The sequence below is a fragment of the Epinephelus lanceolatus genome, chromosome 2 (assembly GCF_041903045.1).
Source record: "Epinephelus lanceolatus isolate andai-2023 chromosome 2, ASM4190304v1, whole genome shotgun sequence".
NCBI classification, from domain to species: Eukaryota; Metazoa; Chordata; class Actinopteri; order Perciformes; family Serranidae; genus Epinephelus; species Epinephelus lanceolatus.
The window spans coordinates 24,976,631-24,994,445 of NC_135735.1; the positions used below are offsets into that span (position 1 = coordinate 24,976,631).

Here is a 17,815-nt window from a genome sequence, read left to right on the forward strand (position 1 = left end):
TTAATTTGCCTGAAACGAAGAAAGAAGTCCTAACATGTCTGCAGTCCCCTGATCAGGAAACAAGACTTTAAAGCTTCTTGGGAAATTGTATTTTAGATTAAAACAATATGTAACTGTTGTTTTGACATCTCCAGCTGTTCTCTGTCTCTATTGCAGGCTTCACCTGCAGCCCTGGCCAAATGTGTTCTGGCGGAGGTGCCCAAGCAAGTAGTGGAGTACTACAGCCATAAGGCCATCTCCCCTATGTGTCCTATGAGGGACTTAGTGACGCCCATCCTCAGCCCAGTCGCCACGACCCCAACAGAATAACCACCCACCCTGCTCTTGGGACCAAGCTTTGCCCACAGCACCAGTCTGGCAAACTGAGAAGGAGAAAGGACGCATGCCTCGCGTTTTTTTGGACAAGGACTGAAGAGAAAATCTTTCTAAATGTGTTGTTACTCATTTATTTCATTCTCCGCACCTATCAAAGTGTTTACACAAGGACGGTACAACAGAGGCTGTGGGTTACATTTCTCTGCTCAGTGCGGATCCAGCTCTTCTCCCTGGCTGTGCGAACCACGACCATCCAGCTGTTTCCGCATCATGACTCCTGGAGGATTGTGTTGTTTTCTCCCCCCCTAATTCTTATGCATGCAGGCCGATCCCTCAGTGCTGATCCATTGCCGGATGCAGGCTTATTATTCCTCACTGCCCACAAAATTCAGCACCTCCACTCTGTCTATTATGTTACTGTTTTTCTTATGTCATATCTTCAGCTAATTTTGAAGATGTACTGTACAGTACTGTACGTTGCAATCAAAATTAGATTGCTCAACTTGAAAACACTGACAACATTTAATTAAGATGTTATACACGCATCACAGGAAGTGACATGCTTGTATTATTAAGTCGACCTTCCCTCATGTACCTAGTCTGGCTGCAGGATTGGCCGTATTTTGGATTACAATATGACAATATTTTCAGATACACACAGATCACAGTTTTAAATCAACCTACCATGAATTCATGTTGGGTGAAACACGTGGTAAATCATGCATGAGTTTTAATCTATTGCTTAAATTGAAAGCTCTGTTCCAAAGGGAGACAGTAATTTTTAACAAACCAAAAACGCAGCCCAGTCGCCAGAACAAAATGTTGGCATTGTACATTTCTCTGAACCATGCATACATTACATTTGTACATTTTATACGTATCATATCAACATATCTAAAGTGACCTATCTCTGATTACATGTATACAAACTGACTTTGTCCTTGGAAGAAGGAAGGTATGGTGGATGGTGTAACACCAGGGTGAGACAGCTTCCAAGCTGGAGACTACTGTCGTCCACCAACGAAATAATACTGGTTGCTTTTAGCGAGACATTGCTGCATTTCCAGCAGCAATTGTGGTGACCAAACTGGGTATTTTAAGCCAAAACACAATCTTTTCCAAACTATAAACAAACATTTTTTGTGCCTAAACATATCCAACATATCCTCATACAACAGTTCATATATTATCCTGTGAATTAGTGCCCCAAGAATGATGTTACATTCTTAATTTAGGTTTAGGAAAAGAAACCTGGTGAAACTCTACCTTAAAATGACTCAAAGTTAACACGGTTTTGAACACTGGTCTCCTGGGGAATGTCCTGTGTTTTGTGACTCATCCACCACTCCAACCTGCCCCCTAATTGGACCGCACAGGACCAGTTATTTTTTTCACTACTGTCAGCACATTGGCCATGTGATTGCAGCCTTCTAAAACACATGGGTTATGCATAATCACTGGCTCATCATTATGTAGGATATGTATAAATGTCGGTGCATTCGCTTTCATAGGAAAATATAAAACAAGTGTATAAGAACAGCCTGACGTAACCACACGTTCACCACAGCGTTAAGACATGAAAAAACGTAAAGTTTCAACATATCAGCTACATAATAACTGACAATATTGTTACATGTGTGGTTTGCAGAAATGCACAATGCCAACAATTATTCTAATGACTGGGTTAAAAAAATGTCCTGTCTGCTACAACATGAACCATAAATGGCACCACCCATATCTTGCAAATACAAAAGCAAGCCATGTTTAGCAGTGAGCACGGGCAGGTTGCCAAGTTTGTGTATTCTGTGTAAAATAATTAGGTAATCCCCAGGTAATTAGGCCTTCTTAAAAACCAGGTGAGAAAACAGCAGGAGATTTTTTTTTTTAATTCTGATGTGTCACTCATTCAGACCTGTTCACCAAATGACATAACTTGAGCAGTGTGAGATATCTGAGCTCTTTGTTCACTTTTTTCAGTTACAAGAGGGCGCTTAAAAAAAAAAAAAAACACAGTCAGGTCATCAGCTATCAAGTGGAAGTAGGATATGTCTATGGGTTTCTGTGCAGAAACAAAAGTTGCAAAGAGTTGCCCTTTTCTGAGGTTATCTGCGAACAAAGCCTGAATAATATGCTTCTCCGAAAAGAAGATGAACAATCGCACCCTATTTTTGCTCTTTTGTCAGGTGGCTTTGGTTTAAGCTGTGAAAGTCATGCCTCACGTCAGGTGAATATGTTTCCTTCTGAAGAGTTTGTTATTGTTGTCATCATCCCTGAGTCAGCCGTCATGCAGGTAGCATTCATATTTTCCGCTGTGTGTTTCATTATTTTTTTCCTTTCTGCTGCTTTTTATATGCAATATAATTCTACTCAGTGTTTCGTAAGGAATTAAACTGGTGAGCGCAGGGTTTAGATCCAGTGAAAGCACAAAGCTGATCACACTGAGTGCTGTAAAACACACGGTAATGTTCTTAAAACCAGCTCTGGAATGTGTTTCATCAAATATATTTACATCAGATTATTAAAAGTCTGAAAAATGTATCATTATTACCAAATCATCTCAGTGATCATTAAAACGTTTATTATCATAAAATTAGTATTAAAGGTTTGCTCATCATTGCACATTTGCATCTCCAGAACAAACTGTTCTGTGAATTCCTCTCATTTCCAAGAAGCTTTTGCCAGAAGGATCACGATTAACTTGAGAGGCTGCATTTGATTTTTCTACTGGTTTATTGAGCTTTACAATATTCATCATATTCAAAAAGATACAACCTTCACTTTTCTCTTATGTTGCCAGGGCTGTGTCAGATTGTCGTCATGGTGTTCAGAGTGTAGCCTGGCACGAGTCAGACAAAGCTGTGTCGAGTTTTAGCTCAGTATTTTCCAAAAGAACATATTAACCGCTTCCTGAAACTCTTTAAAGCAGAAACGTATTGCCTGAGATGCTGTTCCTATTGTGCTGTAAATACCAGTGTGAATATTTGCACCTAACCAAACAAGAGTGGAGCGATGATGCGTTCAAGTCACATGTAATTGCATTTTCTAAGGAGTGGGGGAAAAGTAGGCCGAACAAGAAAGTAAAAGAGTTGAAGATATGTTTTTAAAAGGCATCCTCCTGGCATTTAAACATTTTTGTCACTTGTGCAAGGAACCTTGAAATGTTTCCTCAGGCTTATCAAGCAAATATTTCAAAGGTGATTTCACCTCAAAAGTAGACGACTGGACCATAAATTATCATGCATCATTTAAAATGTAAATTTGAAAAATAATTTTTAAGTTTTGAATTCGAACAAAGTTTCTCATAGAGCTCAAAATTGTTGCCTAAGACTGAGCTGAAAAGATCAGCAACATAATTGCTCTACTGTTTAAAACATTACAGTTTGATTACAGAAAAAAACCCAATGTTGTTTTGTTTGGCCTGACAGTTCATTTGCAGCCTGATCTAGTTATGACTCTGTGCTTTATATATTTGTGCAGTGTTTTCGCATTATCTTATATGGTATGTATTTTTACTCTGACTGACTCTGAATAGTGTGATATTCGCTTGGCCAAATGCCAGTAAATGCATCAGAAGAATATCACCTATACAGCAACATTAACATACACATAACCACCCCCAAGCAACACATATCAATCTGACTTTGATTTGTCCTCTAGAGCTTTACCAGCCCTCCCCAGCTACGCTAGACTATTGACTGCACCTGAACACAGCTAGCTCTGCTGTTGGCTGCTTTCTGAACTCCTTTGAAGATCACAACTATTGAAGATTCAACCGTGGATCACAGGATGAGGCCTATTGATTCAGCAGGCCTAGATTTGCAGCCATACGCAGTTACCAGAATGTAAATGATTTTAGAGGGTCTTTGGTCTCTTGACTGGAGTTACAAGTGACATTATAAGTTATTTATTAAGAAAACTTGGTGTTCCTGTATGATGAATTGTTTGTTTTTGCTTTTATAAATCTTAATACAGCTAGTAGGTGATTTGAGGGAGGATGCCATTCCCCTTGTTAACAAAATGTTCAAAATGCACCCCCTTTTAACCCGCCATGCCTCTCTATCCCCCAGGTCTGGACCCAGACGCTGCCCTATCCTAACCCAGACCTATAACTGTCGCCACTGTTTGAAAAAACTAAAGCATTTATTATTTAACCAGTTTTGTGCTTTCCCACAAACCTGTAGTGTCCACCTGTTCTGACCTAACAAGGCAGGAAGTGCAGATATCAGCCAGTAATTCTGTTCCTTGGGGGCAAACAAGCTCACATATTAATATCCAAAAGGCATTAGACACTTCTTTTCCCCTATGATACACGTAGTATCACCTTATTGCTACTTTGCCTCAGGTTATGAATCACAGCAGCTCAAATGGTTCGTTACCCTGGACTCTCGACATTTTTATGAGATGCATTTTACAGCAATAGGTGATTGATCACAGAAGATACAAAATGTTATTCCTTTATCTAATAAGGTTTTTTTAAAATGATTTTTGTTCGCTTTTGTTACCAAATAAGTGATTGAAAAATGCCAAAATTAGTGTTTTCTCAGTTCAGGCATTAATACAATGAGTCATGCAGATGTTTCATGCTCCTCCTGGGTTACAAAATGTATTAGATGTCTTATGGTGAAACATGTTAAACAGTGATGCATGGGTATTTAATGCCTCACCAGATTTGCTCCAAACAAATACTCTTAAGACCTTTTTTGAAAGTATTTTTCATCAATTAATATCATTGTATGCTTGTGTACAAGAGCTAGCTGAGCCCAATTGTGCAGCCATTTTGGTGTCAACGCTTTAAAAAGCTTCACAAAAAAAGAAAGAAAAAAAAAACTACATTCATGTTTTAATGGGAAACCATTCGTGCCACAGTGGTGCAACAACAGTGAGTTGAAACGCTGGAGACAATAAGACCACGGTTCATGCGGCCATCTTGCACTGTGGATTTAAAAAAAAAAGCTGGGAAGAATTCACTGAGCTGCTTATTTCCTCTTATCTATACTTGCACCATTGTCTGACAAAATTAACAAGTCATAGGTTTTACACCACGCTGATGAAATTTCTCACAGACGCATTCTATCGCTCCCTTTCACCCATCCACTGCTAATCAGCACAAGGTTTACAGCCCATAACCCTAATATGCAACTGGTGTAACTGCAGGCTGTGTGGGTGAGAAGCAACCCGTGCATCATTAGTAGATATTTGATTTCTTCTAAAGGAAGAAAAGGGATTTATTGCATGCTTACTTTTATTGTTAAGCTGTGCTGTGCAGTCTTTCCTTTGGGTCTTATGATATGCTAATATGCAAGCCTGCATTTGCACAAACCTCTGTTCTTGTAGTTTACGCTCTCTGTCTTGCAGTTAGGTAAATAAATCTCATCATTTAACTGAATCTGTCTCTGAATCTGTGATTTGTTATCATAGTAAAAGATTTTTTTTTTCAAATCAAAAATGACACTTTACACCTTTCTGCTTTTGTCATCCAGTTTGCTCTGATTGCACTCACTCATGTCACATTTTGTCACAGCTCACCGCTGCACAGGAGGGATGAGTAGAAACGAGAGAACCATTCTGATGTGTTTGATGAAATGTAGGTTACAGTATCACGTACACATTTGCCCTGTGTGGTTTTGCTGCAGACGCTGTGAGTACTTATTCCACGGGAAGAGGGACTGAGCCTACTCTTTAATTCCAACAGACAGCTCCTTTCATTTAACGGCTATTGTTGAGAGCACTGAATAACGGTTGTTTCCATGGTGACACCTACTTGTGGGGAGACGTAGACCTTCATTTTTGTCAGACTCAGGGACAAAGATGCAGGATGTGGTGAGGGCTCTGGGAGGAGGCCATACGCACATTATTATTATGAAAAAGATGAGGCTTTGATTGCGATGGCTGATGTCCTTCGCAAGGCCACTGTATGTCCAGCAGGGGCTGTGAGCCTCAGGTGAGCTCTGTGCTCGGCGTAGACACTTCCTCTCTTTCACTCTCCTATAACCCCTTTTGTGCCTGGCCAACTGATTTATGTCCACAATTAAAGAACGCTCACCACCACTTAACATTCACTGGCAATGAAATCAACAGCAGGCTTGCACCCTGGGACAAGGTGCTGTTGTTCAGTGGAATCAGCTCATTGCTTCCATATTATCAGATTACCTTTAATGCCTTTAAACACAGCTGGGCTTTCCTAACACTGGTATTGCTGGAAGGTCTAGCTGGAGGCACTGTAAAAACAGGAAAGACAGAGGATTCATTTGTTTTACTCTCAGTGGCTGGCTGCCTAATGTCTGCCAGTAATGAGGAAATGACTAATAAGAGATTGAGAATGGGAAATCTCAGTAGTAATTAGCTGTCTCCTCCTTTCCCCGGGGGAACAGCACATACCTTTGAAATGCCAGCTAGCTCTTCTGATGTTGTCTCTCACATGCTTTCTATCTCCCAGTCACTGTGTGCGTTTACTGTACGGCACATACATGTATATATACACACCTACACACAAACACACTTTGAAGAATGAAGTTGAGAATACATTCCTAATAAATAATGAGGCTTTTGTGGCAAGCACCTTAATGGAGTGCACTGTGTTAAATATGCAGCACATTACAAAAAGGAAGCTGATACATTGCAGTCATTATTGTTATTTATTAACACCTTTGAATGTATGTTTTTTTGTATGTGGAATGTTTTCTATTAAAGCTGCAGCATGGACGAAAAGCCTAAGACAAATCCCCCACTCTTTGGAAAGTTAATGTTGAGTCTTGAATTATACTCTATAATTTTCAAATGATGCAGTGTTCCAAGTCACCAGCAGCTTTCTCAGCACCCTTGGTCGATCGTGCATGCAGAGAGCTCGACTGAAGTGATTCTATTGAAGCATGTCAATAGATGAGTCATCTAAAATCAAGATTCACACATGCTGCTGAGGAAGAAGAGAGGACACGGCTCGACTGAAGGGACTGTAGTTTGGGGATTTTTAGTTGAGTTCAGTGTGCAGATGATAGCATGGTTTTTGAGGGAGTTCACATTATTTTAGGGGGTGAGGTGGGCACTGACTGTGACTCTTGATGCATAGAAACATTCATAACTGCAAGCGTGTAGGGCAAATTGCGTCAGTACATAGTCATCAGTCAATGACCACTTCAAACCTCTACAGGGGTATCAAAACCAAATATCACAATATGAAACAATGCGATCAACTAAAACAGGGCACAGTATACTCTGCATACTCTTATTTGTGCCAATAAAATTGAGCATAGCGTTGGTTCAGGTGGGACACGATGTCAAGCTCAGCTCACATCCCAGCTGATCTCAGGCAACCCAATCAACTGATGGAGCAGCTGACGGATGGAAGGGAGTCAGCTGATAGATCACATGATTCCTTTCTATGCAACCAATTGGCAAATATCATTCAGGGCGCCCTATTGAAACTGCCCTGGCCTGCCTACTGTTGCTGTTTCCTCTGCAAGCTGTTTTGCAAGCTCCTCTATCCCAGCTCCTCCTTTTCATGTTGTGTCTGACCAGTCAATGTCACTTCTGATTATCAATGATGCTGCTCTGTTCTGTTCCCTGGGGATCTTTACTGCTGCTCTCCCTGCCTTAGGCTTTCCATGTAGACGCATGGAAGGACAGGGAGGTGTGCTCTCTCTGCCTAAGGCTTGTTGCGTTTGTGAGTGGAAGGGCAGAGAAGTGTGCTCTTTCTGTCTTAGGCTTTCCACATAGGTGTGTGGAAGAGGCTTTCTGCGCAGGCCTGAGGAAAGGCAGAGAGGCCCCAGAACAGAGCCAAATATAATACTGCAAACAGAAATAAAGTTTTCTTTGACTAAAATGGTACAGACTGAACTATCGTTTATTGGCACAAATATGACACGGACAGATCAAACACTAAAACAGCCTATTGTATAAATACACAAATGTATGAGCATTAAATCTTTATGCTTCCTTGCTTCCTTTTTGGCATATCTGTATGCTGACTACAATAAAAATAAATGAATAATGGTGACTGATGCGCAGACTGAGTGGGACAGTAAGACCGTTTGAGGGGTTTTTCGAATCTTTAAGTTAAAGTCAGTGAAGTTTATGATATTATGCTGCCACACTTAATTGGTGAAGGCAAGAATAGCATGGTGGGGGTGCTTTAATTACACAGTGGTTAAGTTATTTGATCTGTATGCTCCAAGGGGTTGTTTTTTTATTTATTTAATTCATTCATTTTTCAGTATTATTACTATTATTTTTTATTTTATTATTTGCATATTTTTATTCTTGTTTGACTTTTTTTTTCTCCCTTGTATTGTGTTTGTGAGTTAACTATCTGAAAGGAGGCATGAAATTCACTCCACGGAAGTCCCAATTACTGCAGTTAAACAAAGAACAGCACGCATGCCATTATTTGTATTAAAGTGAATTAGTGATGAATGCATCCACATGCATGAATCATACACCAAAAAAAGCCCAGTGTTACGCATGATATATGATGATGATGATACAGAGAAAAAAAGGAAAAGTAATGCATGGCAAAAATAGCACACTGTCAATATCTTAGAGACCACCCAAAACTTTCACAGTTTTCATGGGAGCTCGTTTCAAGCCCGAGCCAAGCTCCCCCTTACTCTCCTGTAGTTCACACCCTGGTTGAGTTAAATTGACCTGGAAAAATGTAATACCATCAAGCAACATCATAACATAGCCGTGCATTGTGTCTCACTTGCTATCTCACTCCCCTGCTCTGCACTCCATCCACATCCCGTCTCTTCCTTCTCACACACACATTTCAATTTTCACATTCATTTTGTGATTCAACTTATTCATTGTCGCTGCTTGAGAGAAAACAAAACCCCCTCACTATCAGCATTCAATATGAGTTTTCCCATGACATGAGAATTTAAGTACGTTTCCTCAACATAATACTGGAGGAAATTAAAAACAAGACTAAGAGTCTGCAGCCTCGCCAGCAGCTCTGTGAGGCTGTACTGTGGCACAGTGGTGCTTTGAGATAAACGCTATCATCAGCGTGCTAATACACTCACAATGACAATGCTAACATAGTGATTTTTAGGAAGTATGTTTGCCATGTTCACCATCGCGTTATCCAGTGGTCAAAGAAGTATTCAGATCTTAAACTTGAGTAAAAGTAGCAATACTACGCTGTAAAATATTCTGTTACAAATAAAAGTTCTGTTTTAAATTATTATTTAAGTAAAAATACAAAAGTATTAGCATTAAAATACATTACCAAAGTACAAAAAAAAGCAAAAGTATTTGCAGACTGGCACACTTAAGAATCATAAATTATATTGGTGAACTATAATTATTGATGCACTTGTATGTAGATTATTTTAATGTTGCAGCTGGTAATGGTGGGGCCAATTCTAATTATTCTATACTGCTGGGTGGCTTAACCTATAATTATATGAGTTTTTTTATTCATTCATTTACTGTAACTGCTTATCCTGTTAGGGGTCACTGGAGGCTGGAGCCTATCCCAGCAGACATTGGGCGAGAGGCGGGGTACACCCTGGACAGGTTGCTCGGGAACTGACCATTGGTCCGACAGCCCATTGGTCCGACATCCCATTGTTCCGACCATATTCAACCCATTGTTCAGAAGTCCCGTTGTTCCGAAATCATCATGATGCCCTGTGGTTAAGGTCTGGTTAGGTTTAGGCACAAAAACCACTTGGTTAGGGTCAGGAAAAGATCATGGTGTGGGTTAAAATGAAAAAGAAAGTGGCAAACACATAAGCCGTGAGCCTGCTTCGCCTCAAGCCTTTCCCAGCTGACCCAGAGCTGGTCACGGCGCACCATCAAGGCAGAAATACGCCCGCCGGGAGCCGTTCAGCACCGCGGACAGCTCCCCACACAACCCCGACCCCAGAGTTAATAACAGGAGGTTATGGTGTTTCACTCTCTTCTCTCTATGACACTTGTATTTCGACCAGTAGCCTACTTTTGTTGCGTTTGCTGATCCTCTATGGTACACAAATACAGTATAGCCTAGTATAATCACATATCGGAACAACGGGACGTCGGACTAATGGGATGTCGGACCAATGGGCTGTCGGACCAATGACATGGACCCGGTTGCTAGACTATCACAGAGCTGACAGAGACAATCAGTCATGCTCACATTCACACCTATGGGCAATTTAGAGTCACCAACCTAACCTGCATGTCTTTGGATTGTGGGAGGAAGCCAGAGTTAGAGAGCTGGAGAGAGAGGACATGCAAACTCTGCACAGAAGGGCTCCCCCATCCCAGGGTTGGAACCAGGAACCCTCTTGCTGTGCGGCAACAGTGCTAACCACTGCACCACATGCCAATTGTATCGGTAATCTAAATTTGCAATGTAGCCTAAGTGGTAACTGAAGCTTTAAAATAAATGTAATGGAGTAAAAAGTAAAATATTTGCCTCTGAAACATAGTGAAGTAGAGGTACAAGTGCAAGTGCCTCAAAATTGTTCTTAAATGTTTACACTGCAACAGTGTTAGCATACTAGATACACTAATTGGCATTAAGAAAATAGAACTGAGAAAGATGGGAATGTCATTGGTTTTTGTAGGTATTTGGTCAAAAATATTACAAAGTATTAAACAAAATTAACTTTTGAAATTCTGATGTGATGATGGAGGAGCAGAATGATAAGTTAAAGGATCACCAAAGTTATCAAAACTGGTCTGGGGGAGGACATGAATTTCTGAATTGAATTTCATGGAGAGACATTTTACTTAAAACCACAATGGTGTTGGAGGAAATGTCAGGGAAGCACCAAAGTCATAGAAATTAATCCTCTGGGCACCACAAATATTTTTTGTAGCAACCAAATATTGAGATATTTCAGTCTGGAACAACAAGGACCAACTGGCCATCACATTAGCATGGCTAAAAATAGAAAATATATATACAGTATAATCTTTCTGATTTCCTATTTCCTAGTATATGCACCCAGCAGAAAGTTGAACTGTCTTTCTGTCAGTCTGTAAATATGTAAATACCACCATGGAATTTTTCATTTTATATTTAAATGTAAGCCGGCCAAGTTTTTATAAGGGGCATGGTATTTTAAACCGACATGTAGCAGTTTTAATTGTATGACAAGGAGGGTCTCTGTGAAAAAGAAACTACCCCTCTCCTCTGGAAACGGGTCTACTGCAGAAGAATTAACAGCCTTTTCAGACTGCTGGAGATTCAGACGTGGCTCAGTGACTTTGTGCCCCAGTCTCTTCTGTCTATGTCTCTGACATCCACAGATATAATAATTTAATTAGGCTCTAGAGTGCCTTGCCAGCTGGACTGCTCTCGACTCTCCACAGCAGTCGCTGCCTCATGAACCTCCTTCCATAATTGCACTACTTCGACTGTGGGCTTGTCCCACTGACAAAACCTCCCACTCTTCTCCACCTCCCCTTAAGTCCCTTGACTAATATGACATTAAATAACTGATCCACACGTGGGAATCTTTTATGCAGTGAAGTGACAGAACCTGGATGTAATTATTGCGGAGAGCAAGCAAGGACCTCGGGAGTTGGATTGAGACATTCATATGGAAACATTTTTTGGCTTACACTTACAGCAGCAGTCATCTCTGACGGAGGAAAGCAGCCAGAGGGTCTGTGTGTGAGACATTATCATCATTTGTCACAATCCTTGAGGACATAAGGAAATACAGATGCCTGTTAGAGATGAAATCTATAACTTTTTTTTGGTGAAAAAATAGTCTTCACTTTATACCGTCTTTATTCTGCCTTTCACTGATACCCTCTTTTTCACCAGCTTAGCTCCAGTTCTTTCACTGGTTTTGTTCAGAATTCTTGGAACCTTGATGTTATCTATCACAGCAGCCTGCATTTTCACTGGTCTTGAGTAGAGGCATTGTAATCAAGGATGCATCATCAATGGAGGTCATTACACAATGCACAGTGGAGCTTGTAACAGTAGATGCAAGATACTCAAAAATGTGAACTTAATCTGTTCCATTTTGGTGGAACAGGAGTATAAGCGTGCTCTCAGCACCACTACTGGTACTATGTGGTGCTGCAACTGCAATGTAATCAGGAAGTACCGGTACATCTAAGGGGCGACTGCTCTGAGACAACAAGGGAGGCTGAACTTCCCCTAAAATTTCATAGAAGAAATGGTCAAATATGCACTATTGAATTTACATTAAAATAAGAATTAACATTGCATTAAACATGCGCTAGGATGCGTTTAACATCATGACTATGATGTTCAAACGTCAGCTGTTTATCACCAGTTTTCAAATGCGACCTCCCTGTCATACATTCTCGTGTCAGCACGGTGGACGAGGAGCCTCCAAGCATTCGTATGAGACAGCGCTGAGCAGGTTTTTTTCATGCAGCAAAGCGAGATCGTCATTGAATGTAATGCAACAAAATCGTCACTTCTGCCAGAATCTGCAGGTGGAAGCAGCAGCTGCAGGTTGATGGCAGGGGCTCTAGTTGGAGGTTTGGCAAAGCTGTCTGTCAGAATATGCAGGAAGAGGTGGTGGCTGCAGGTTGCTGACAGAGATTGTTGTTTCAGGTCTGGCCACAGCTTTCTGTCAGAGTCTGCAGGTGGAGGTGATGGCTGCAGGTTCCTGACAGAGGCTGTAGATGGAGGAGCTGAGTTATCTGACAGAATGTGCAGGTGGAGGCGGCAGCTGCAGGTTGCTGGCAGAGGCTGTAAATGGAGGACCTGAGCTGTCTGCCAGAATCTGCAGGTGGAGGCAGTGGCTGCAGGGTGATGGCAGAAGCTCCTGTTGGAGGTTTGGCAATTCTCTCTGTCAGAAAGGGGCTGTAGATGGAGGAGCTGAGATGTCTGCCAGAATCTGCAGGTGGAGGCAGCGGCTGCAGGTTGCTGACAGAGGCTGTATAAAGTTTGGCCACAGCTGTCTGCAAGAGCCTGCAGGTGGGGGTAGCAGTGGTGAGGGTCTCTGGGAGAGGATGGAGATGGAGGTTTGGCTAACCTGACTGTCAGAATCTGCAGGTGGAGATGACAGCTGCATGTTGCTGGCAGAGGCTTAGTTTGAGGTTAAGCAAAGCTGTCTGGCAGAATCTGCAGGTGGATGCGGCGGCTGCAGGTTCCTGACATTGTGTGTAAATGGAGGCTGCAGAGGCTGTAGATGGAGGAACTGAGCTGTCTGCCAGAATCTGCAGGTTGAGATGGAGGCTGACAGTTGGCGACAGAGGCTGGAGATGGAGACTGGAGAGGCTGTAGATGGAGGTGCTGAGCCATCTGCCAGAATCTGCAGGTGGAGGCCGCGGCTGAAAGTTGCTCACAGAGGCTGTAGATGAAGTTTTGGCTAAGCTGTTTGCAAGAACCTGCAGGTGGAGATGCAGTGGTGAAGGTCTCCGGCAGAGGATGTAGACTGAGGTTTGGCCAAGCTGTCTGTCAGGATCTGCAGGTGGAGGAGGCGGCTGCATGTTCCTGACAGTGGCTGTAGATGGAGGCTGCAGAGGCTGTAGATGGAGGAGCTCAGCTTACAGAGGCTGTTGTTGGAGGTTTGGCCAAGCTATTGTTGCAGGTTTGGCCACAGCTGTCTGCAAGAACCTGCAGGTGGAGGTGGCAGCAGTGCAGGTTGTTGGCAGAGGCTGTAGATGGAGGAACTGAGCTGTCTGGCAGAATCTGCAGGTGGAGGCAGTGGCTGCAGGTTGCTGACAGAGGCTGTTGCTGTATGGAGCTTTATCTCTATCTTTATTCAAGAGAGTGGTCAATCAGTTTGAGAGCATTATTTATTGATTTCACGTTCAAAAACCCTGCCCTCGCACTCAAACAGCCTCTGCTTGCGCTTGGATCTACTCTGTTTCTGCTCAAACTGTGTGCTTGCACTCAGATACCATGTTGCACGCACAGATTTCCTGCTTGAGCTTCGGCTTTTCTCCTCGCGCTCAAACTGTTTCTGTGCGCTCGCGGAATTTCTGCTCTCAGATTTCTGCCCTGCACTTGGATTTTTTTGTGTAACAACCCTGTCAAAATCCCCCAACCAATAGAATAACTATATACAGTACAGGCCAAAAGTTTGGACACACCTTCTCATTCAATGTGTTTTCTTTATTTTCATGACTATTTACATTGTAGATTCTCACTGAAGGCATCAAAACTATGAATGAACACATGTGGAGTTATGTACTTAACAAAAAAAGGTGAAATAACTGAAAACATGTTTTATATTCTAGTTTCTTCAAAATAGCCACCCTTTGCTCTGATTACTGCTTTGCACACTCTTGGCATTCTCTCCATGAGCTTCAAGAGGTAGTCACCTGAAATGGTTTCCACTTCACAGGTGTGCCTTATCAGGGTTAATTAGTGGAATTTCTTGCTTTATCAATGGGGTTGGGACCATCAGTTGTGTTGTGCAGAAGTCAGGTTAATACACAGCCGACAGCCCTATTGGACAACTGTTAAAATTCATATTATGGCAAGAACCAATCAGCTAACTAAAGAAAAACGAGTGGCCATCATTACTTTAAGAAATGAAGGTCAGTCAGTCCAGAAAATTGCAAAAACTTTAAATGTGTCCCCAAGTGGAGTCGCAAAAACCATCAAGCGCTACAACGAAACTGGCACACATGAGGACTGACCCAGGAAAGGAAGACCAAGAGTCACCTCTGCTTCTGAGGATAAGTTCATCCGAGTCACCAGCCTCAGAAATCGCAAGTTAACAGCAGCTCAGATCAGAGACCAGATGAATGCCACACAGAGTTCTAGCAGCAGACCCATCTCTAGAACAACTGTTAAGAGGAGACTGCGCCAATCAGGCCTTCATGGTCAAATAGCTGCTAGGAAGCCACTGCTAAGGAGAGGCAACAAGCAGAAGAGATTTGTTTGGGCCAAGAAACACAAGGAATGGACATTAGACCAGTGGAAATCTGTGCTTTGGTCTGATGAGTCCAAATTTGAGATCTTTGGTTCCAACCGCCGTGTCTTTGTGAGACGCAGAAAAGGTGAACGGATGGATTCCACGTGCCTGGTTCCCACTGTGAAGCATGGAGGAGGAAGTGTGATGGTGTGGGGGTGTTTTGCTGGTGACACTGTTGGGGATTTATTCAAAATTGAAGGCACACTGAACCAGCATGGCTACCACAGCATCCTGCAGCGACATGCCATCCCATCCGGTTTGCGTTTAGTTGGACGATCATTTATTTTTCAACAGGACAATGACCCCAAACACACCTCCAGGCTGTGTAAGGGCTATTTGACCAAGAAGGAGAGTGATGGAGTGCTGCGGCAGATGACCTGGCCTCCACAGTCACCGGACCTGAACCCAATCGAGATGGTTTGGGGTGAGCTGGACCGCAGAGTGAAGGCAAAGGGGCCAACAAGTGCTAAACACCTCTGGGAACTCCTTCAAGACTGTTGGAAAACCATTTCAGGTGACTACCTCTTGAAGCTCATGGAGAGAATGCCAAGAGTGTGCAAAGCAGTAATCAGAGCAAAGGGTGGCTATTTTGAAGAAACTAGAATATAAAACATGTTTTCAGTTATTTCACCTTTTTTTGTTAAGTACATAACTCCACATGTGTTCATTCATAGTTTTGATGCCTTCAGTGAGAATCTACAATGTAAATAGTCATGAAAATAAAGAAAACGTATTGAATGAGAAGGTGTGTCCAAACTTTTGGCCTGTACTGTATATATCTACATTTAAGCAATATCACACTTGAGGTTGTGACGTTGTACTGTATATTGTCACGGCTATGATTCATCCGAAGACAGTTACAGCCGTGACAATATACAGTACAACGTCACGACCTCGAGTGTGATATTGCCTTTATACAACAGTTCAGCAACAGCTTAAACAGCAATGCTGAGTAAGGAAATGTTATATAGCTCCATGAAAAAAAAAACAGTTCCCCTGGTCTGTTGCCAGGCAACGCAGCACACACGCCAGGAACTCACAAGCTACTTTGTATTTACATTGATCTGCAACTGTATAACTTCGTCCAGTTCCGCTGATGAAACGTTGGCAAACCTGGATGTTGGCACGGCCGGATTCAAACACACCTGGAGGTCTGCACAGAAGAGTCCTGGCTTTCCTTTTCCTCGTCCTCTCCTGACGACCACTCATAATTTAATTCAAATGTAATTTTGGGGAAAATATCCATCTTCTTGTTGTAACGCTATAGTGTCAGTTTGCGTCAATGTAGTGTGACAGCTGGTTAATTAACGGTTGTATTTATATTTATAACACCTGTAAGCGGAGTGATTTTACAGTTACAAGTCCCAGTATATATATGTATACATATATACATATATATTTATATATGTATATATATATACATATATATATATATATATATATATATATATATATATATACATGTATGTATGTATGTATATATATATATGTAAGGCATGGCCATGTAGGGCATGGCCGCAGCTGTCTACCAGAATCTGCAGGTGGAGGCGGCAGCTACAGGTTACTGGCAGAGGCTGTAGATGGAGGTTTGGCCACGCTTTCTGCCAGAATATGCAGGTGGAGGTGTCAGCTACATGTTGCTGGCAGAAGCTGACAGTGGAGGTCGATTGAGGTGCAGATGGAACATTGGTCTTTAGGACTTTGAGATGGTGAAGCTGATGGAAATTGCTGGTGGAGGTCATAGTTTGAGCATTTCTTTACAGCTGTTTGCTGCCTGCATGTGGAGGGTCAGGCAGCAGACGGCTGCTGTAGTTTGAGTCGCTGTCGGGACCCTCTGGAGGATGAGCCGTGGGCTGTGGAACGAGGAGACTGGTCCACGTGTAGCCCTTGTCCATCTAAGGGTAACAACAAATACAGTCGTCAGACTGCTGCTCCACAACATGTTAACAATTTCAGTTTGGCTCCATTGTTTCAGTTTCTAAGACTATGTGTTATGACTGTGCACTGGCAACACATTTTCTTTTTATCTGCATGTTAGACAATAGACTGGATTAGGTCAGAATATAGTGTCTTACAGTGTCTCCCAGCAGACTGGACGTATCCGAGCCAGATGATGAGTCACTGGAGGGGCTCCACGGGATTGGAGTGATGTTGGTCCAATTGTAGCCCTGGGCCATCTGAAAAAAAGAATCCAACCCTGAGACCACTTGTCCTTCTAGAAAATGTATCACATCACGTTCTGAATTGGCCCATGACCACAGAGTCAACACTGCTCAAAATTGAGTGTACAGAGTACAATTAAATGTAACATTTCTGACTGCATGTTAATGCCAAAATTCAATCACTTTTGAAAACTAATTCAAATTAAAGCCTTTCTTTTGGTCACAAAAACTGTGTTATTTCTAAACCCAGTTTGTCCTTCTAGGAGTCTGGAAGCTTTCTGACAGCATACTTATAGTCATGGATGGATTACTGAATGGACCTACTGGGCACAGGCCCAGGGACCCAAAGTGTCAGGGGCCCCTCTGGCCTTCACCTGTGAAATGTCACTCAAATTAACACGTACTGACCAGAAAGAGACTCAAAATGACCACAAAAAGATGCCAAGGAACTGCAAAGAGAAAAAAAAACACACCAAAGCAGACAACTAC

The 17,815-nt window shown here is 42.2% G+C and overlaps 1 protein-coding gene across 1 annotated transcript in view; it reads left to right on the plus strand.

The window, feature by feature from the left end:
* The window catches only part of cpne7 (copine VII), a 41,740-nt gene extending 40,556 nt beyond the window's left edge, over positions 1–1,184 (plus strand). The window contains exon 17 of the mRNA XM_033626272.2: positions 157–1,184. Coding sequence (XP_033482163.1) covers positions 157–309 — 153 coding nt within the window. The 3' untranslated portion in view covers positions 310–1,184. The remainder of the gene's footprint in view (positions 1–156) is intronic.
* The last annotated feature ends 16,631 nt before the right edge of the window (positions 1,185–17,815 follow it).